We start from the raw sequence: 23012 nt of genomic DNA, 5'->3' as shown, positions 1-23012 counted from the left end.
AATGAGTAAATGCTTCCTATATTCTGTCCATGACCTTTGCATGCGTCAAACAACAATTGAATATCCCCCTCCCCCAGCCCACCCGTCTAGCAGCTCCACCAAGAAAATAAATTGATTAAAGACCAAGAGTGGCTCCTGTGCACAAGCTGAGAGCTGCAGATGACACATGCCCCAAGGGTTTTTGCTACCATGGGGACAGTGACAGACAGCGCCTGCAGGGACAGGGCTGGAGGCTCAAGGGAGGAACATTCACAGCAACTGCACAAACCCCCAAGAGTGAAAAAAGGCCAGTCATTACGTACCTGTATTCCAGTGAGAACTTGGTCAGTTCCTTGTTATCATGCAACCATTTGAACTCGAGAGGCCAGCTGCCTTCTGCCATGCAGGTCAGGACCAAGCGGTTTCCCTCCAGGTGGACCTGGGTGCGCACTGGCTCTGTCTTGAAATATGGGGAAACATCGTCTGCAAAGACAAAGGATTGAGTTTTTAAAAATGTGCTTTATTCCCAAGGACTCCGGGTGTACAAAAAGCACAAGAGTTTCCATATTGGGTTAAACACCAATAGAGGCTGTTCTCACGAGCATCAAAGCCCAGGCTTAGCCAGCCCAGCCTGGGCTTGGCTGCCTGTGAGAACTGCCAGATCATTGTGGATCCCGGCAGTGCTGCAGATTCTAGTTCTTAGCAGATGCACCTTGAACCGGGCTGCACATGATCGTCTGGGGGAAGGTAGGTAGCCTTCCCTGCCTTGCCACCTGGTCGTGTGAATAGCCCCATAGTTTCTTCAGCAACACACTCAATGGATGTTTCCAAGAAGCATGAACGAGAAGCTACTGTATCTCTCCCCACCCTTGGTGTCCCCAGGCTCTTATCAGAAAGGTAGGGGCATTCCATATACAATAATGGATCTCAGATAATCCTATCTCAGAGGTGTGGATCATCTTCCGTGAATTAACAAAAGGGGGAAAGGTTACCAAAAAGGAACTTAGGAACACAGGAAGCTGCCATATACTGAGCCAGACTACTGGTCCATCTAGCTCAGTACTGTCTACACAGACTGGCAGCAACTTCTCCAAGGTTGCAGGCAGGAGTTTCTCTCAGTCCTATCTTGGAGATGCCAGGGAGGGAACTTGGAACCTTCTGCATGCAAGCAGGCAGGTGCTCCTCCCAGAGCATCTCCATCAGTGCTCACACATGTAGTCTCCCATTCATTATGCAACCCGGGTGGACCCTGCTTAGCAAAGAGGACAATTCATGCTTGCGACTGCAAAACCAGCTCTCCCCTCCTAGACCACAAGACCAGCTCCTCTCTCCTAGAGGGATAGATAGATGGATGGGCAGTTCCCCCAGTCTCACAACTGTGAGGACCCCTGTATGTTTCTGAGTACCATTCAAGCCACATATTTGTAAATGCAGTTGCAGCTATTGGTTCACATAGGTCATATTGGCACTAAAAGATCTCAAGGGTATTAAAAGATATTCCGGGTAAAATCTAGTGAATCTAGCATGCTGTGCAAAAGATTCTCCTGATGTGGACACACTCTAAAGGGCCAAAATTGGAGAACAGTGTAGACTGTAGAGCAACATACTCTTTCTCAGAGACAAAAATAATAGAATGTGAAAGAAGGGGCATAGTAGTTTCTAGCAGGACAAACCCCACATCACATCCTGCAATCTTCCTAAACAGAAAAACAACACCAACACACTGCTACATTTCATATTAATGGTTGGATCCTAAATATATTTACTTGGAAGAAAGCCCTATCACAAACCCTAAACCCCAACCTTACTTGTGAAACTTTACTTTCTAGACATCTTTATGAAGCTCACTAGTGATGGGGAAAGAGGCTGAAATGGGAGGGTGTGGGACGCTGGATTTCATGGCCCTCCTGATGCATTTAGGATGGACCCAAATGCATTTGGGAATGTGCATTTGCCAAAGGACCATGTAGTTCTGTCATCAGACAAGCCAATCTCAGACTCAGGTTCCCCTAAAGAATAACAATGACTCAGTACATGAGCTTATTGCAATAGGAATAATGTCAACACATGGAGCTGTTCTGAAGATGAACAAGGATTATGAACACGCTTTGTACACCAAAATGGGAAAGGTGGCATGCAGAACAGTGAGGCAAATGGAGGGTTCAGATGACATGGCAGCGAGTCCAGTGCTGCCGACTGCCACCAGTTCCCCACTTTCCACGTCATCCAAACCCAGAAATGTCTGTTTAATGAGCAGAAGCACTTCCCCCCCACCACCTGGCATCCACTACTCAACTTCAAATCTCAGTTAGAGATACTGGACTGGGTCTCACTATCAGTGAGACCCGGTTTGGGGCAGTGAGCAGGAAGAGTGGGCTAAGCCCGCTCTCCCCGCTCATGAGCGGGCAGGGAGCCCTGGGCGGCCGGATTGGCCACCCACACGATGGCCGGCTCCATGATGGAGCCGGCGGGGGTGGGGGTAGCGGGGGCTGCGTGGCCCCCGCAAGCCCCAGTATGCCCTGCGCAAGCGTGCAGGGCATACTGGGGAAACCCCCAGAGCTGGGAGGCAGCTTTTTGCCTCCTGGCCGGGGGTCTACTCATGAGTAGGTGCGCCGCAAAGGCGCGCCGTGGCTACTCACGATCTTAAAAAGCAGGTTTGCTGGAGCGCTCGCTCCGCAAACCTGCTTTTTAGCAGGGGTTCTCGAGCGGGTTACCTGCTCAAGAACCACCGAGCTCGGCTGCGAGCCCGGTGGTTCTTATGGTCAACAAAAATCGGGGTAGCCTCTGCTAGCCCAATTTTTGTTGATCGTGAGAATCGCCCCACTGAGTGGTGGAGGGAAGTGCTGCTTGGCAACCTGATATTTCGGGGTTTGGTCAACACAGAAGGCAAACAAGTGGCTTATGCCAGGTTTATGTAATCTGGACACTTTCCAGATTACCCGCTACAACCACGGTAAAATGCTTCGACTTGAAAGAATCGTATTCACGACAATCCCCAGAATCAAAAAATCCTACAATGAGAAAATAGGATTTCCCCTATTTTCTTTTGGCGATGCACATACAATGTTATAACACTATATCGCAGCAATTAAATCCAAAACAAGGCATCCAAAATGTGAACAGCATCCTGCTGACAGTGACGTAGGGACTGTGGTATCACAACACAGGAAGTATGGAAGCACACTTAGCAGATACACCATGACCCTGTTGTAGGGTCTAATCTGGAAAGCGCCCAGGAACCATTTCCCAGGAACCTAAGTTTGGCAGTAATGGACTTGCTGCCATATTGCCTGAAGAGTGTGGTTTGAAGAGTGTGGTTTGTTTTCCATGGCAAAAAAATTAATGCAAGGTCATCCACATTTTCTTTCAAAAACATAAAATTGGTTTCAAAATACAGAATTAGTCTATGAGCCGGGTCTCACGATCCGTGAGACCCGGTTTTGCAGGGTGAGCGGGGAGGGAGCTCTGGGTGACCGGATCAGCCGCCCACACGATTGCTGGCTCTGTAGCGGAGACAGTGGGGGCTGGGGGGAGCAGGGCATGTTGGTGAGACCCCTGGAGCTGGGAGGCAGCTTTTCTCCTCCCCTCCAGGGGTCTCCTCAGCTACTCATGATTATTAAAACCAGGTTTGCGGAGCGCTTGCTCCGCAAACCTGGTTTTAGGGCAGGGGTTCTTGAGCGGGTTACCCGCTCTAGCCCGGTGGTTCTTACGATCTGCAAAAATCGGGCTAGGCTCTCCTAGCCCTATTTTTGCAGATTGTGAGAATAGCCCCAACATCAGATTTATACTGGGTGCTTAATGCATTTGGGCTCATAAATAGATAATATTCTGCCCATCATGCTGCATGGTTGCTTTAATACCCAAAGGAGGCAGCATTAGATGATGCAAATTCTCTTCCCAGTCATCGTGGAACTGAACTGAGACAGGTGTGACACAGACACCTATAAAGTGAAGCCAGCCCAATCTCCTGCAACAGAATAGAGTTAGGCCCACACCAGCCCACATTTTCAGCCCAAACATTGCTCATTAATCTAACAAGTTCAGCTTGCAAACAAGACCCAAAGGAATTGATAAACAGCAATGGATCAATGGAATGAAACAACAGAAAAACTACGGCTGAAAGACTCAGCAGAAGAGAGGAATGGGGAAATGGTGTCCTCTGAAGCTTTATAAAGTGCTAAGCTTTAAAAAGGTTCACAATTGTTGTTCTTCATCACATGTTTTCAAGTGCTTTCCCTAAAAGGCTCAAAGCTATATCTCAATTTTTTTTAAAAAAATAAAAAAATAACATTGCCGTGGAAGAAAATGACATCCAGGGGGATGCAATGCTTCCCATGAAGGAAATATTAGACTTGTCTAGACTATATACCCTTCACCATTTAATTGATGAAAATAAGGAATCTGCAGGGGCTATGGCCAAGCCACCTGGGAGGTGTGGCGTATACCAGCATACCCCAAATGGGAAGCAGATAGTAATGTGCATGCAGAGCACATTTTTCCAGGTTTCCAACACAGATGAGCCAAGTTCATACCCTCCAATATTTTGCACATAAAAATAGAGATGCACTTGGAACAATGAATTCCTATAGGAAGCATTACTGCCCAAGCCCCCCATGCACATTACACACTGCTGGAGATTGGATTCCTCCCAGTGTGTACTATGCACTCCCTAGCACCTTAGTAACCTAAGTTGGGCACCTGCTTCCATGCAGGTGCACTAGACACACAATGCATCCACCTACTCATTTGGAGGTTTAATTTTAGAAACTCTGGGGAAGGAGTTGAGTCGTGAAGAAAGGCACAGAAAACTGAACAAGGCATCCCCAAGTAGGGGTGTGCATGGAACCGGCTGGCCTGGTTTGGTTTGAGTCCGAACCAGATCCAAACCGGGACAGTTCAGTATGGCACCCCCTCGAACACCCCCCCCGTTTTGTCCGGTCTGGGGGGTTTCTGCAATCTCCCCATTTTTTATCACTTACCCCCCTCCGGGGGATTCCCCCTAGGTTGCGGGGTGGTGGTGGTGGTGGTTCCGTGGGGGTTCCCCCTCCCCTGTGGCCTCCTTGCCACTCTAACCAGCTGTTTTCCCTTCGGCGTGGTGGCCATTTTGGAGGCTCTCACACCTGCGCAATGAGCCTCTGCGAGAGGCCCATAATGCAGGTGCGGTGGCCTCCAAAAGAATTTTTTGGGGGGGAATTGTGAATCCCCAGTGGGGTTTGGTCTGAAGTTTGACCAAACAGGGGGTGGTTCGGTTTGACCGTGAATGGTCGAACCGAACTGGTTCGGCATCGAACCTGTTTGCACACCACTATCCCCAAGGGGCCAAAACAGGGGCTAAATAGAGACAGTGATTAACTAGGGACAGGTTCCAGAAAGCAGGAACTTTCTCTGATAAATAGGGGCAGTTAGAGCCTAGGCAATGAGATGAAAAGCTTGAGAAGCTTGAGAAAGGCCAGACTAGCCATTTCAATAATAACAATAATTTAAAAATTGATTATTATTATTATTATTTGTACAGTGCTTTTGAGTGTTTGAAGCACTTCATGTGTATTTTCTTGTAGTTCATACAACATCCCAGCAAGGTAAGTGAGTGAAGCTATTCTCATGCGCACCCTAACCAAGGCTAGGGAAGTCCAACCTGGGTTAAGGTGCGCTTGAGAACTGCTCAGATCGGGCCTGATCCTGGTGGGGCAGCACCACCTAGCCCTGCTTTTAAACCCGGCTCTTAGCCAGGGTTGAGGGCTTGAGCTAGCCCTTAATGTGAGTTCTGGGATCATGACTTCTCTGGGGCTATGTTCAGTCCCAGCAGACACAGAGATGGTCATCTAGTGTGCCTGTCTTGTGGGGGAATCCCCCAATGCATCGCGTATGCTGCACGGTGCATTGTGGGATATCTGGAGGCCAGGACTCATTGTCCCGGCCTCCGGAGTGCCATGCTGCGCCACACAGCTTGGATCACCTGGGAGTGCGGTTCACACTCCGAGCAACAGAGCAGTGCTAGTCTGGAGGGAAGGTGCCACACCACTCGCCTGGTCATGTGAATGACCTCAGCATATACTGGAGCTGTGGGGCTGAGGCTAAAAAGCAGAGGCCACCTAATGGTGCAGCAGGAAAATGACTTGTAGCGATATAGGAAGGTGCTAAAAGGCATCATCTCATACTGCGCGGGAGGAGGCAATGGTAAACCCCTCCTATATTTTACCAAAAGAAAACTACATGGCTCTGTGGTCGCTAGGAGTTGACACCGACTCAAGGGCACAACTTTACTTTACTTTAGCGTGGAAATAGCAGAGGTGAGATTTGAACCTGAAGTTCAGTCTCTTAGCCACTAAGCTCTATTAGTTCTTATTAGCCTACCCGCTATTTCATGCACAACAAACTGTGCCACATACTCCTTAAAAGTGCCCCTGATCCTCAACTGGGGTTTTAACACCGGTCAATTGTTTTAATTTATTTAAGTTATTTATATTGTAACTGCTTTTTGTCGTATTGCCTGGGGTGCATTATCGTAGAAAGGCAGTACTGTATATAAACTGTAAAATAAACACATAAAAGACATATAATTTGAGTCAAGTTGTCCCCTCTGTCCCCAAATACCTCTGGGAAATATTGTTCTCCTTACTCTCTTTTACCCCTGGTTTTAGAGTCCAATGCTGACACAATCTATGGTCCTGTCTTGAAGTTCCTGGAGCAACAAACTATAGAAAGAGCGCTATTCTCTGCAATCCACGTGTTTAATTTCCTGCCAGCAGAAGCAGCAAACACAGCCAATAATTGTTTTCCTAACCTGCCATGAAAGCGTTGCCATTTTTTACAGGGGGCAGGAGGGGGGCGGGATGCAGATAATTGCCTGTTTGCATACATGAATGCATTCATGTGTATGCAAACTTAAAAGTTTCATTTATTAGCTTTCAAGGGGAGAGAGAAAATACCATGAGTGTTTTAAACTCCAGTCAGACCACATTGGCATCTGCTCCTGGTGGAAGAAGCAAAAATACATCTATTAACAGAGTAAGGAAGGGACAGGGATTTGTAACAAAATGGAAGGAAGGAAGCCAGGCAAGAAAGAAGGCAACTGGAAGAGTAGAGAGGAAGGCAACTGGTTGGGGTTAGGAATGCTACTTTCCCCAAGAGGACGGGAGTAGTTACGCCCCTCCTTTGAATGTGCTCATTTACTTACATATATGGAAGCTTTAAAATGTTTGCCAAGCCCTCTGTCTTCGCATTGGCTGTCAAATGGAATCAATCCCTGCTCCTGTCCCTTTTATCATTTCCCAGTACTCAGCTGGACACAAGCTTCTCTGCCATGAAGTTGTGCCTGTCATCTACTTCCCTTGCTAGTTCAAACCGACATTGGCTGTATGTGGATATGCTGTCCCTCCTGACCGACAAACGTGTTGTATACTTCTGGCTTACTGTAATTGCTGAGATGAAGCAGGAAAAACCAGGAAGTCTTCCTCTGTTTTTAGCAAGCACTTCAAGTCCTGAGAATGAGCAAGTAAGCCAAGGACTCCCTGGTCTGTGGTTTGGGCAATGCAGTTATGGGCTGGATGCTGCTCTCTTGTTATTCTCTCTGGTTGGCAAGACTGCACAAACCATATTGAGTTAAACACAGTAGTTAGGAACCAGCTGACTCTTCCTAATAGCTTTAGGAAGGAATCTAAAGCCTAACCATTCCTGTGAATGCTAATAGTTGTGGTACTCTATATTCCAGTGTTCTCAAACTTGGATCCTCAGCAAGGGTGTAGTGGAGGGGGAACATGTAGGGATGGAGCGCCGGTACTTCTCAGCTTCTCTGGCTGTTGGGGTGGGCATGGCCATGGCACTTTCCAGATTACATGCTGTTCAGCGGTAGTTTACTTCAGCTTGGCAGGATCATTTTGAAACCGTAAATACAGAGTGTTGCACAAAGCCACCAGCAGGGGGAGAATTCTTTTCTAGCTTGCGTGAAACTCCTATAAGGGGATAATACAGCTATTTTTTAACCACGTTGTAGTACTGTAACACAGCAATCAAACCCCAAAGAAGGCATCGGAAATGTGAACGGCACCTTGCTGACAGCACAGGGACTGCGATGTCGAAACACAGGCAGTATGGAAGCACACTTAATGGACATGTAGTGACACCGCTGTAGGGTGTAATCTGGAAAGCGCCCATGGGTAGGCTGTCATGGAGAAGGCCTGCACTTCTGAATTTTCAACTACATCACTGGTCCTCAGATGTTGTTGCAGAACTCCCATCTTCCAATAGATGAGCCATTGTGGCTGAGGATGATGGAAGTTGCAGTCCAATAACATCTGAAGACCCACGACTGAGAACTCCTGCTATACTCTGAGGTCTTTCACCCAAGAGCATTATTCCTTAAAACAGGAAACCAGACAAGTTACAAACTACAGGCTTGGGATCTTCCCTCTTCACCTCTACAAATGCACAATGTAGCTATTTGCCTACATGTTTTCAAATATTATCAGGATTTTTATTTACTAAAAATTCAGATGATCAGGAATTCCCCAGGGTGTTTTCACATAGGGCTTTTAGCTTGCATCTCCTCTGGAATGGAGGGTGTGAGTTCACATATTGGCCAGATTTACCCCAAAGTCCCTGCAAGCTATCAGGGAGCACTTAACACACAATTTGGGTTTTTTTATCGTGGGTTAGAGTGTAGCCTGATTTATGTCCAGGGTAAAATAATCCACTTTTTGCATTGGTATTTTTGGGCAACTTTGAACGTGCAATAAAGCCTTGCAGTAAACTCATGGTAAAGCCTGCTGTGTGAAAAACGCCCAGGTGTCATATTTAAAAACTGAGTATTCAGCACAGACATAATTGCTAAGGTTGTGCAAAAGAGCCCTGTTTTGACTTAGGGACTACTTTGGTGCCTCAGAGGCCCCCTGATTCAGATCAGCACATCAAGGGGAGGTCTCATTTCAGTTTGGCTGAATTTGGAGCTGAAGCTTTGATTCTGAGCCAAAGGTTTGGTCCCTCCCACAACCTCTGTAGGTACTTGTCAGAAACAACCAAGAGAGAGGCTGGCTCTATACTTATTTTTATCCAAGTGCAGCAAGGTAGCAGAATTTTTCACTGTGCCATTTTAAAATGACTCGTAGAAGCAGTTGTTTTGACTTCTTCCCGTACAGTCCTGGGAAAGGGGTGGGGTTTCCTGAGAACTGTAGGGTTTTCTGGGTCTGCGGTAATGGCAGCAGTCCCAGAAAAGACTATAGTTTCCAGGAAATCCTGCGCTTTTCGCAGGACTGGAGGTGGAAAAACTGCTTCCAGGAGTTATTTTAAAATTATGCTGTGGAAGATGCTGCTACCTTGCCTCATAGATTTTTATTTTTTTTTAAAGAGCTGGCCTGTCTCCTGTCCATGCTCCTTAAGTACCAACAGAGGACAGGGGAGGGTAGTGAGGCAGGGGGGAAGGGCTAAAGCAGCTGAATAGCTTCTGAAGCAAATTGGACTATTTCAGCCATGGATTCTTCAACCTAGACTGAACAGGCAGTGGTATGCTGGTTGTGTTTTTAACCGACGCTTTAGTGGCCAAATTGGGCATAATCTCCTCAGTCACTGAAGTTTCTTAAAGCTCATAAGGAATGCTCAGAGGATCCAATTCTGTTGGTTCTCCATCATCTCGCTCCTCCAAGAAAAGAAAACAAAACAAAAGAAACATTCCTTTGGAGAAGGGATAGTTAGCAGATAGAAGGCTCCAAAACAGACTGGCTGCAAAGGACACACAGAGTGCCCCCCCCCACCAAAAGGAAAATATGTGGCTGGACTACAAGCCCCATGATGCCTCAGCAGTAAAGGACACTGTGCATCATTTGCATTTGAGGTGGGGCCTTGTTTGAGGTGGGCCATATCCACACCCATGTAATTCTGCTTGCAGGACTATAATTTCATCAGAGACACGGGCATTTTAAAAACTCCTGCTTTGAATTCCTGCCCCATCTCTACTGTTCATGGATATTTAAAGGTATAAAAAGGTAAAGGTAAAGTGTCCCGTCGAGTCACTGTCAACTCCTGGCGCCCACAGAGCCCTGTGGCTGTCTTTGGTAGAGTACAGGAGGGGTTTCCCATGGCCCATCTCCTGTGCAGTATGAGATGAGGCCTTTCAGCATCTTCCTATATTGTTGCTGCCTGATAAAGGTGTTTCCCATATATATGCTGCAATGTCTGAAACACTCACTATGCTTATTTTCAGGGCCAATTCAGATGACAACTGTCATGTATGCACACCTGAGATTTTTTTAAATCTCCACCCAGAATGCAGTTTGCTTGTTGCATTCTGTTGGTTTGGAAAACAAGACACAGGGGCAGCCACATGCCCAGATGATGGCCAGGGGTGCCATTGCAACTCTCCAGTGATGACCCCACATTATCTCGATTGTGGAAATACCTCAGATTACCAGTTCACCATGAGCACATTGCAATCCAGGTTAAAAAGCAAAAACCAAACCAAACTCCTTGCCCAATGTGAACTGGCCTCCTTTTCGCTTTATTCCTTTATGGGAGGGAACTGCTATCACTGGGCATCTTGTATATAAGGAACTGAGGCATAATAAACATATGCAAGGTTGTAAGGCTGTCGCGGATTATGACAAACCTGAGGGAACTGAATCCATATTTTCCAAGCGGAGACACTGGCCCCCTCCACACCAAGCATTCATCTGTGCCATACAGTTGACAATGACAGCTCTGACCCCTCTGCTATCCCTGCTCCTACCTGAGCTATTTAGTAAGCATATCAAAAAGGGCTTAAAGTCCATCTAGGATTTCTTTAAGCTGCTTTGCTTCCTTTATTCCCAGCTGGCTTGGTAGCTTTTCCGAAGTCATGCTGGGCTTTTAAGATAGAGGGTGGAACAGGGTTGGGGGAATCTGAAGAAGAGGGAAACAAGAAAAGCCCAGGCTGCCATTTTATTCGCTATGTAAAACTGTTAAGTTGAAGTGCACAGCTTCATTTTCTGTTTAACAAATGGAATTCCTTTTTATTTCAAAGGCACATTCATATTTCCCAACAGCTTTCAAGTGCACTTTGAATCACATTATTCTTATACATACATACAATACAAAAAAAAATCCCCCCCACACCCTCCCCAGCTTTAGTTCCTGGTATCAATTTGTTATAAAACAATAACATTCCAGGACCTGTGTGATTAAATTCCTCTTTTCATGTGGGACCAATTCACAAAGAGGAGGAAAGAAAGAGCTGCTTCAACCAACAAACAGCGCGCGCGCGCACACACACACACACACACACACACACAAAGAAAGCACAATGTTAAAAGGGTTTAAGCTTTTCAAGCCCCCACGCAGGGCAATTTGCTGCGAGGTACGCATTTATATTTTATTGCTTCTCTTGTCCTCTGGGGCTTTTTGGAAGCTGAACAAACTAAAGAGTGTCAACTTCAAGATGGTAAAACGTTTGAAGTGCACACTTTACTCCAAAGGTATCACAGTTTCATGCGAGGGTTAGGGATCTGTCAGCCTTCTGAAAAGAAAATAAAGCCAGAGTAATCTTCATTTGCTGATGTGTTGCTGGGCTCCCAAGGAATACAGTATTCCAGCCTTATCCCACAATACAAAGAGGAGGCTCAGATTACTCTTTGCAACCCCATACCCACAGCTTGAATCGATGCTGCCATCTCACAGAGAGGACAAAATCTAAACCCACTTGACAATCCCAGCTTCTGGCCTTTGTGCTGCATTCAGTGTAGCACTACTGACAAGTCACCTGTAAAGTTCATATGACCTACTGCTCAGTTAAAACAAGAGTTGCCAACTTTTTTTTCTTGGCAGACTTCCAATGCCTTTAACATTTGCACAATAGGGATGTGCGAACAGTTTGAGGGGGGTACGGTTCTATGTCGAACCAGTTTGGTTCAATGGTTCTGGGGTCGAACTGAAACCACCACCCCTCGGTTTGGTCTGACCTCAGACCGGACCCCCTCCACCGCCCCAATGGTTCAGGTGGTTCACAAAGTTTTTTGAGGGATTTTTGGAATTTTTTTAACCCTTTAGCCCTTTCAGGGGGCTTCCTCTAGGCCGTGGGGGGGTTCCGAAAGGTTCCCCCTCCCCCTGCCAGCCTCGTTCATCACCACCGCAGCCCGTTTTACCCATTTTTTTGGCCCATTCGGACTCCGTATGTTGGAGTGGTGGCCATTTTCTCCTCACAAAGGCCATTTGTGCATGCACGGCGGTGGAGAAAATGGCTGCCACGCCAACATGCATAGGCCCAAACAGGCCAAAAAAGGGGCTAAACCGGCCCACAGCGGTGATGAACGAGGCCAGTAGGAGGAGGGGGAACCTTTGTGGACTCCTCCATGGCCTAGAGGAAATCCCCCAAAGGGTTAAAGGTTAAAAAAAATTCCCCCCCAAACAAACAAAAAACTTCATGAACCCCGCCGGATTGAGTGGTGCTGAACCAAAGGGGTGCCGGACCAAACTGGTTTGGTCAGGTTCGAGTCCAATCTGGACTCGAATTGAACCCAGCCAGCCAGTTCCATTCACATCCCTATTGCACGATGCACAGAAATCCAGCATACAAAGCTTCTTCCCTCTGGCCACCACGTCAACCTGGGACACTAGGGAGTGGTTTGGATCCAGAAGCACCCCCAGACTGCATACCTGTTCCTTCCAGGGGAGTGTGACTCCATCCAGAACTGGCAGATCAAAATCGTCTCTCAAGTTACGACCCCGCGAAATAAGTACCTCCGTCTTATCTGGATTCAGTCTCAGTTTGTTAGCCTTCATCCAGCCCATCACCGTCTCCAGGCAGGCATTTAGGGAGGCCTTCTCCTGATGAGGTTGACATGGAGAAATAGATTTGGGTGTCATCAGCATACTGATAACACCCTGCACCAAATCTCCTGATGATCTCTCCCAGAGGCTTCATGTAGATGTTAAATGACATCGAAGACAATATGGAGCCCTGAGGGTCACCATATGAAAGCTCAGATTTTGAAGATCAACAGTCTCCAAGAGACGCCATCTGGAATCTGCCTGTGAGGTAGAAGTGGAACCACTGCAAAGCAGTGCCTCCCACCCCAAATCCCCTGAAGGATACTATGGTCAATAGTATCAAATGCTGCCGAGAGATCCAAAGGACCAACAGAGTCATACACCCTCTGTGAATTCCCAGCTGGAAATGGAGGAGCCCTAACAGGAAAAAAAAGTTGGTAATCCTAGTTGGAACTCTCCTTTTGGGGAGTCAGTGCATCAGAGAATAATGTCTTGCCACAAATCATTATCTCTCCTCCAGTCATGGAACAGAGTGTTATCTGGTTAAAGAATTTAACAGCAGGGGATCAGAAGAGGTCTTTTTCTGTGCTCCTTTGTTTAACTGATGATGGCATGCATATCAAAACATTTTTATTGATGTGTACCAACTTTTATATTTTGTGCAATAAATTCTCTTTTGAAGAGAACTAATATGATACAACCCTTGTGTGACTATTTTTGGAAGTCTGTATTTGATTATTCAAGATGAGAGGATTCTTGACACACTCCTGTAATGTGTTGCTTTTGACATGTAATGTGCAATGTTTTATTTGACTGGGTAAGCTTCAGTCCCCTACCTGCTTTATACTAATTTTTCTATTGCATACAAATATCAGGATAGAGAGCAAGGCAAGACCGTGAAGCTATTCACACATGCATGCAAAACCCCGTTTAGGAAGCCCAACCTGGTTTTGCACGCACATGTGTACTGCCGGGATTGGGCCCGATCCTGATGGAACCATGGTGGCAAACCCACCTATGGAGCCTCCCTCTAAAATGGGGTTAAGGGAGCAAACACTCCCTTAACCTTGTTTTTTCAATCGTCTGTCAGCTGCAGCTGCAAGGAGCTGCGGCTAGCAGACTTGGGGAGGGGAGGGGAGGGGAGGGGAGGGAGGATCCCCATAATGCATGTGCACTTGTATGGTGCATTATTGGAGCTCTGGGGGTGTAGGGCGATGTGGGGCAACCTTTGGTGCTACTGGCAGTACCCAGTGCTTGTCTGGGCGGGTGATCTGCCTGCCCAAGGAAAGGAAACTGCTCATGTGCGGGAAGGTAAGCACTTCAAGGCTTCCTCCTCGCTGCTGGGATGATTTGGGAAAGTGTGTTACTGATTTTGGTCCCACATTACTTGTGGGCTGTATTTTCCATGAATATTTAAACACCTACTTTTACATATGTAGTAAATTGGTGGCAGGAACTCCTTTGGATTTAAAAAGAGCCCTCTTCAGATGTTATAAGTGAGAGTGGTGCTCACGTTTACAACTGCAAAAGCGGGGAGGAAGTTCTGCCCACTGTTGTCCCTCCCAGAGGCGTAACTAGGGAAAACGGCACCCGGGGCAAGCACTGAAATGGCGCCCCCACGCCGCCCCCCCCCAACATACGACATTATACTTATGTTTTTCCTCACAAGCGCCCGCCGCCAAACCAGGCCACTGATTGGCCGCCAGGTGCCAGCAAAGCAATGGGGGGGGCGCAGGCGGTGCAGAAGGGACCGCTCGTGGGGAAGGGGGCACTGACGCACTCCCTTGACTGCTGCAGCGCTGCTGCACTGAGCAGGAAACATTTGTATTAACAAAAAATTAAAAATTAAAAAAAATTGGTCATGGCAGCGCCCCCCACATGACCAGAAAAGATGGCGCCCGGGGCACGTGCCCCCCCTGCCCCCCCTATAGTTACGCCTCTGGTCCCTCCTCTCCTCTCACCAGGTGCACATGCTTATGAGGTCATTTGTCTGCAGGGGGGCATGCCTTAAGCATGTCCTCTGGTGATTCCACTAGTGATTGGTGAGCAGCAATCTGGATCGTAAGCATGTTTGCCTCTATGGGAGGAGGTCTTGAAGGGGGCTAAGATGTCGCTGTTAAATCTGGAGAGCATAGTACACTTTGATACAATTTTAAAATCATGTCCAACCTGTGTCAAGGTAGAATTAATATAGTCACTTCACTTTGGACAGCCAAGTCCATGAAGGAAACTGGATGTTACCTTCTGGTGGATCTCCAAGATATGATAAATCTCAGAACTGAGACAGGGTTTAGGAGGAAGATGGAAACCAAATTATTCCTACAAATATTACACAGCCCAGTTACCACAGAACAGTCCAACTGATATGAACATCAGATGCTCTCCTGATATGGAAACACCACAAAGTGCAGATGACCAAGCACTAATGTGTTGCAAGTGCTACGAGCCATCACCACATGAAACAGAAACTAATTAAATTGTTTGTGCAGGTTAACCTAACTGAACCTGTGAATAATACTGACATGTGTTGATTTTATCCGAGTAAATGAAGTCAAAGCTCCAGCAGGCATTCCAATGCATTAACTATGTTGATATAAATCAGGGATGTGCAAAACGTTTTGACATTTTGAGTGTTTTCAGCTCGAAACAAAATGCCCTTTAAATAAAGGGCCTGTTTTGAGCTCAGATCAATACAACCCCATGTTGATTCAAAACATTTTAATGTTTTGAGCACCATTTTGGAGACGTGGGAGTTTTTCACACCCAGAATGGAGGTGTGCATTCATGTCGGCCAAATTTACCCCGAAGTCCCTGCGAGCTGTCAAGAAGCACCTCACACATAATTGGGGTTTTTCAGCACACATTAGAATGTAGCCTGATTTATATCCGGAGTAAAAAAATACACTTTTTGCATTGGTTTTTTGGGGCAACTCTGAACTTGCAATATAGCCTCACAGAAAGCCCACAGTAAAGCCTGCTGTCTGGGAAGGTTCCTGTTTTCCCCTTGCTGATTGGTTTTCTGGCACTGGCTTGCAATCCTATGCGGGTTTGGGGGAAAGGTTAAAAAAAAATTAAAATCACCTACTTGCCCATTTCTTTTGTGGGTTGGGTGGTAGGTAACACCCATCATGCCCTACCAGCCAACCCACTTTGGTGTCCCTAGGAGCTACCTTTGAGGAACAATGGGGTGTTTTGAGTTTCCCCATTGTTCCCTATGGCTGAAACACTCGAAAAATTTCAAGTTTTGTTCTATCCAAACAACTGGGTTGACTGTTGTTTTGACAGAACGTTTTGGCCATCTGCATTTTGTTTCAAGCTCGAATGCGCAATCTGTTTTGTGAACATCCCTAATATACATAAATCTAATGAAAATGGCCAGTTAGCAAAGCCAAGTACTTTCTGCCCTGGCTTGCAATTAAGGGGGTAATTAAAAAGTCTACAAGGCAAGAACTAATGGGAAAAACAGACTACAGATTACATTGCTGCCAGTGCCACCCCCACTGCCTTCTGCTTCCCCCTTCCTCCTCCACCTTCTCCTCATCTTGTCTCCACTGCCCAGCACCTGCCCAGCCTCTCGCAAGTTGCCGAGCCGCTCAGGAGGAACCTCATGCAGCCTCTCATCTGGCTGACCTGCTGACGAGACAGGCAGTGGGTCAGAGCAGCTGCTCTCTAGTGAGAGAAGGGGGAATCTATGCAGCCTGTTACGGCAAGAAAGGCAGTGGGGTGGCATGCAGCTTCTTTCTCCAGCCAGAGAAGGGGGAATCCTACAGCTTTTCATCTCACTGACCTCCCGACGTGACGTCCGAGGGGTGGAGAGCAGCCCTTCTCTGAGCCTCTTGGGCAGAGCACAGTTGCAACTCGCCAGCAGGTTGGTGAGATGAGAGGCTGCATGGATCCCCTCTTCTCTCACTGGAGAGAGAAGCTGTGCACTGCTGTGCTGCCCCATTCACCAGCATCATGGCGCTTTCCAGATTACACGCTTACAAAGGTCTCACTACTGTCCATTAAGTGTGCTTCTGTACTGCCTGTGTTTTGAAATGGCAACCCCTGCGCTGCCAGCAAGGTGCCGTGCACATTTTCGATGCCTTCTTTCAGATTTTAGAAAAAGAACATTATTTACGATCAATGATCAGATACTTCTTTCGGATTTTATCCTTCTGTTTTAGTCCTACAACGTTGCATGTGCGTTGCAAATAACTAGCTGTATTTCCCCACTGTAGGAGGATTGCTGAAGCTATTTATGTTTTCAAAACGATCCTGCCAAGTCGAAGCATTTTACTGCTTAACAGAGAGTAATCCGGAAAGCGCCCACGAGACGCTGTAATCTGTACAGCCCATGAGATGCTGTACAGGTTTCCTTCTGAGCTGCTTGGCCGCTCTGGCAAGCCCACGAGAGGCTGGGTGGGTGCCGGGCAGCAGAGACAGGAGGAGAAGGAGGTAGAAGAGGAAAAGGGAAGCAGAAGGCAGTGGGGGCGGCAATGAAGAACCAGGATATGCCAGAGAGCATACAAAAAAAAAAAAAAATCATCTGTAAGACAGTAACATTTTAGCACGGAGATACAGCATGTGAAGCCCCAGTCCACAAGAAAAAAGCCGAACCATGTATGAACGGCACCTTGCCATCTCTGCACTGACATTGCTGTAAATCCCCCCATATATGAATGCACACCGACGCTTAGCATGGTGAAGAGAGGTAAAACTGCCATCTGGGAAAGGCGAAGGTTTATCACAACAGAAAAACCACAGATGCACCAAAGAAATAATTAGAGGCATTTCAACTCTTTGCAGTCACTCATGCTGCAGCAGGGACTTTTGATGTCCATCACATTCTGTCCAACTGCAGTCCCTTGTGGGTTTAAAATTCACCCACTAAACACATCTTTTATCGGCTTCACACTCCAAAGACTCACCCACTAAATGGTCTCCGTGATGGCAGCTGAACTACATTTCTTTTTCTCCCCTTTTCAGTTTTCTTTCCTCATTTAAAAAAAAAAAATGCAGCCGACTTTAAAGCTTTGTTCCCTGCATAAAGTTAGGCACTCTAGCCTAAGCAAAGGTTCTGAGGTCTTGACAAGGCGAGAAGGAAGAAAGGAACAGAAAGGGAAGTGATGCCAGTCAAGACAAGTGCCCTCTGTTTGTAAGGTGCCCCCCTCTTGAGGCATTCCTCCCATCACAGAGCGGCCTCTTGTCCTTCCTCTTGCCCCACTGGCTGAAGGGGCAGGGGAGGATAATTCCGTAGAGACTGAAATGGGTCATTTTCAACCAGCCACCAATCTGGTGGAGGCTGAAGTCTGTAGTTCTCACCTAATTGTGTCTGTCTAGGTACTTTTGTGAGTACAAAAGTAAGAGGTTGTAGCCTCCATATATTAGTAACAGGTTGCCCCTTCCCTCAACAAGCACACACCGTTGCCACAGCTCTAATACCTTTTTGAAAATGGTAAGTGCATAGGAAGGAACAGAGGTAATCTTCTTATACCAACAAAGAAGATGGAGTTAGATGAGAGAATGGAAAAGGACAGAATGCTCGTGGCTTTATTGTTGGGAGGAATAATGTGGCTGTGCTAAGCACTTCAGGTGTGTGTGTGTGTGTGTGTGTGTGTGTGTGTGTGTGTGTGTGTGTGTGTGACAGAGAACTCCTATGGGATGGTGGGAAGGTACAGAGGGTGGAGAACTAAAGGTTTTAAGGGAGTGTGTGGTCATTCTGGTGAGGTCCAAGTTATGGTGCTGGGAGTTTCAGATGTGGTATGAGAGAGCAGGAGGTTGTTGGTTCAAATCCCCGCTGGTGTGTTTCCCAGAATATAGGAAACTCCTATATCCAGCAGCAGCAATATAGGGAGGTGCAGAAAGGCATCATCTCCTACTGCGCGGGAGATGGCAATGGTAAACCCCTCCTGTATTCTACCAAAGAAAACCACAGGACTCTGTGGTCGCCAGGAGTCAACACCGACTCAACGGCACAATCTTTCCTTTTATGCGAGAGTCAGGGCCTCTGGCGTAAATGTGGTAATGCCAGAGATTGCTTGTGGCATCGAGAAACAAATAATGAAAATCCATTTAAAATTGAACTAAATCAACAGTCAGAACAGAGAAGCAGCAATGCAGTGTCACAGAGGGAGGAAAAACCAACCTAACCCAAAGATGCAGTGAAACAAAATAGAGGTGACAGTCAGGAAAACGCCAATAAAGAGTGGGCTAGACATCATGTCTTCGAGGATAAGGAGTTCCACAGTCTGGGTGGCTACAACTTAAAAAGCCCCATCTCACATCTCCACCAACCATATTTCTGATGGCTATGGAATGTGAAACAGGGTCTCTGTTGATGAGCTGAGCAAATCAGAAGCCAATAAAGATTGAATGAGATCTGAATCATGCATGTGCTCTTATGGTGGGAGGGGATATGCTACATGACCCCCAATCACGTAACATATCCTCCCCTCCCACTCTGGCTGTGGCTACTGCTTTCCTGAGAGGTCAAAAGAGCAGACACCTCGCCATTGATGGCTTCTCCTCACTGCCTCCACTGACTGAGTGAGGGTGTATATGGGAGTCCGCCCACTGGTCTGTTCAAGAGAGAACAGCAGTCTATCACAGCAGACCAGCAGGAAGCACAGCTAGTACACACCAGCAGGGGTGACCTGGGATCACTCCTGGCATTGGCTTACTCTTGCAAGACAAGGTGAGGTTTGAGCAATCTCCAGCGGCCAGAAGAAGGGACCATGTGAATACCAGTGTAGTAAGCTTGATTCCATGTAGCCCTTTATTAAGCATCAGTGCTATGTGTGGTGGTAGTGGCAGGGAAGATTTCACTCGTGACCAGCTTACTTGGTAGACCTAGAAGCATCCTAAGCGCTCCTGCTCAGTGAATAAAACGGAAGATCTGCTTCAAATGGGTTCCTCTCTACAAATGATTTTTATATGACCAATTCTGTGCTTAGCAGTGCACAGAAAAAACCCAGTCCATATAGGCACAGCCATAACCTACAATAAGTAGTACCCAGAGTACCCAGAATGTTGGGGGCAATATGCTAAATCAATGTAAACCGCTTAGAGAGCTCCGGCTATAGAGCGGTATATAAATGTAAGTGCTATTGCTATTGCTATAATAATAAAATCAGTATGCATTTTCTAGCAGAAATAATAATAATAGTAATAATAATTATTATTAGTGTCTCCTGACTAAAGCTGTGCCTGTGCAAGTAAAGAAATTGGACCCACAGTGATAGATTCCTGCTTCTGAAGTATGGGTGGAGGGATTTTTACTGAAGTGCTCTGAGAAACATGCAATTATTTCCCTAATGACTCTGTGGCCCTCAGGGACATATTTGCACATAAAAGGTATTAGAGCACTTCCAAGAGAAATTGTGCATAAGTGCCCACACTCCTGAACTGGGAGTGCAACCACTGCAGACGTGCATTATTTGGCTGTATGCTTGCAGCATTAATTAAGAAGTCAACCACTGAGTACAACACCATCATTCAATGCAATATAGTCAAATACATACTCCAGTTCCACAAAACGTGTCACGAACAAAACCTCACGGTGTCCAAGGGCCCTTTCTTAACAATCAGTCTTTTTGCACAATAAATGTGCCTTTGCACCTCATTCATTGTGCACAATCCACACTTCTTCCCTCAAGGTGGTACTTCTCTGTCACATTTCCCCCAGCACTCAAATGGCAGCATTTAGTGCCTGGGAAAATGTTTTGCCATCCTGAGGTAGCACATGTATTGCTATTGAGATTGCTGTATCGGGTGTAGAAGTTTTGGCAGTGTCCCTGTTGGAAATTGTTTGTGATGCTGTTAGTGGTGAACACAGCTCCTCCTGTTCCACAGACGACTACATTACAGAATCACTGTGGGCAAGCAAGGGGAGCTGGCTTAGTGCTGTGAATGTATGGGCAGAATTTTTTTAATATTACGCCTCCCGCCCTCCCTCAGCAGGTCTCTTTCATCACTTATCCATACTGCAGAAATGGCCTCTATTTCTTAGAAACGGAAAATTAGTTCATTTTGCGACACATGTTCATTTAGTTAATGTTACCTGTCAAATGGAATTAACGTCCTTTAGAACAGAAATGTTTAGGACATATTTTATAACACATTGCAGTTTTTTATATTTTATTCATTGCTACTGTAGCAGGGCTATGTTTTATATTTTATTGATTCCTGTGAAGGAACGTGCGTCAAAGTTAATACCGATAAAGTAATGGGATTGGATTGGCTCCTCATATACAAGGGGAAGCTGCTTGATGGTCTCTGGACAATTGCTCTCGGGGAAAAAAATATGAAGCACCTGCCCAGGATGAACTGAACTGCATCCAGCAAGAAATGCTTTTAGTCATCAGGTGCTACAGCTCCGGGTATATAGCAGGAACATCAAACCTAGGCTCGTTCTGCAGCATCTGAAACATACACAGAGATACTCCACTGGCATAACAAGCAATTCAAGGAGATAGGGTAATTACAAAGTTGTCATTTGGATGCTTTTAGTCTTGCCCCCCTTTTAAAGAAAGCATATTCTATGCTAATCAAGTCAGCTACTTTAAATGTTCACATATTCAACTGAATTCACATATGCTTGCCTGCTCTGGAAAAAGTAGTAAACCCCCAGGTATATGTCAGAGGTAAGGCACGGTGGTGCCTTCCCCTTTCACGAAAGCCAAATCCTGCAAATAGGCCTAGAATTCCATGTCTATCACTGTCTAGTTCCAGGTTAGTTACAACAATTGGGTACATTTCTATGGTTCACATTATTACAGGAGTAGTAGAGCAGGCTAATATGGTCCCTTCCAGTCCCCTCAAACCCATTCACTTCTAGAACTGAAGAGAGGGTCCCACAGCTACAGATTCTGAGAAGCAAAGTTTTGGAAGGAGGTAGGTAGCTTTGAACGTAATGGCTCCCAATTAAGGTTCTCCTGTCTAGAAAGCTGTTAGCTTGACTGAGTGGGATGCCCGCCTTGTTTCTTCTGCTTGTGCCATGCGGCTTGAGCAAATAATCAAAGCCAATTCAGAGCCCCATTACTGAAGAAAGCCATGGCTGCCAGCCCTGGGCACCACTGCCGAGTAATTGCAAGATCAGAGGGGGAAGATTGGAATGTCTGTGCAGCTGGGGAAGCCTATTTAGCAGATTATTGGAAAAAGGAGGGGAGTTGCTCTGAAAATAAACAAGGTGAAAATGGATTGGCAACAAATTAGTGGCAAAGTGGAGGAGGGATGGAATACAAATTGGAGGACTATGAATAGCAAGAACTGAAGGATGCTGCAAGGACTCAGCACTGGGACCATCCCAGATTGGGAGGGAATGCATCTTGGCCATTGCCTACTGAAAGCTCTTTCATTGACTACGTAGCCTTGTGCCTATTTTAAACCATCTTATCTCTGCGTGTGAATGTGTGTGCATGTGTGTTTTAAAGTTCAGTCTCAGTGCTGGGTAATGAGATTTCTGAAATTCGTATACATTTAAATAAATTAAAGTATGCAAATATGTAATGAGCATTAAGGTTGCTGCTAATTTACATCTTTGCTGGCATGTAATTAGCCAGAGTCTGCATAACATTTGGATGAACAGAGCATATGCTAAAATACTGTGTTGCTTTTATTGAATAGTGTTCTGATGTGAAGGATGCAGTTCAGTTCTTAACAATTCTTAGTATAATTATTTGGACAAGATGTTGGGGCAATTGGCAAGAAAAGAAAAGAAAAGAAAAGAAAAGAAAAGAAAACTTTTTAAAAACTTCCTGCTCTGCATTTCCCCTCTTAGAATTTTTTGCATTCACAATTTCACATAAGCATCTTTGGTCGTGAGGGCTAGAAACAGAAATATCTCAAAAATGAAAGCTAGGTTCTTTAGGCTTGGAGCTGAACCCCAAGAGCCACTTAAAAGCTCTCCAGGTCGCCATCTGCTTTACAGATATGGGCTGACATCCTGACTGTGTGTGAGGGTCTGAGGGGATGCTGCGGGAGCCCTCGTGCAGTCCTCTCCCCCAGTCCTCTTGTGCTTGTGCTCCTGAGCAAGAGCCCTAATACTTCTGTGCTCTGGAAACACTCTGTAATAGCAGAAACAAATTGCTGACCCTAAGTTACTGAGAGCTTCTGGAGCACGGGCAGAAGTACCAGTACTTTGGCACAACAGCGTGAGCGCAAGAAGATTGGGGGTGTAGTGCCAGAGCTCCCACTGTGTTCAGGCAGGCCCTAGTAACACACATACTTCATTAGTCAAGTTGTCAGCTAGGGTATGCAATGGCTCTCGTGAATGTACTTGGAGCATGTATTTTAGAACTTCAAGCTGCACACATTCCTGA

The 23012-nt window shown here is 46.3% G+C and overlaps 1 protein-coding gene across 6 annotated transcripts in view; it reads right to left on the bottom strand.

Moving 5' to 3' along the window:
* Window positions 1–23012, bottom strand: part of SDK2 (sidekick cell adhesion molecule 2) — a 446383-nt gene that overhangs the window by 202490 nt on the left and 220881 nt on the right. For all 6 annotated transcript variants that reach the window (XM_053295774.1, XM_053295769.1, XM_053295771.1 and 3 more), the window contains exon 2: window positions 303–462. In XM_053295774.1, coding sequence (XP_053151749.1) covers window positions 303–462 — 160 coding nt within the window. The remainder of the gene's footprint in view (window positions 1–302; window positions 463–23012) is intronic.

The sequence above is a fragment of the Hemicordylus capensis genome, chromosome 2 (assembly GCF_027244095.1).
Source record: "Hemicordylus capensis ecotype Gifberg chromosome 2, rHemCap1.1.pri, whole genome shotgun sequence".
NCBI lineage: Eukaryota > Metazoa > Chordata > Lepidosauria > Squamata > Cordylidae > Hemicordylus > Hemicordylus capensis.
This window is presented reverse-complemented; position numbering and strand designations above follow the sequence as displayed.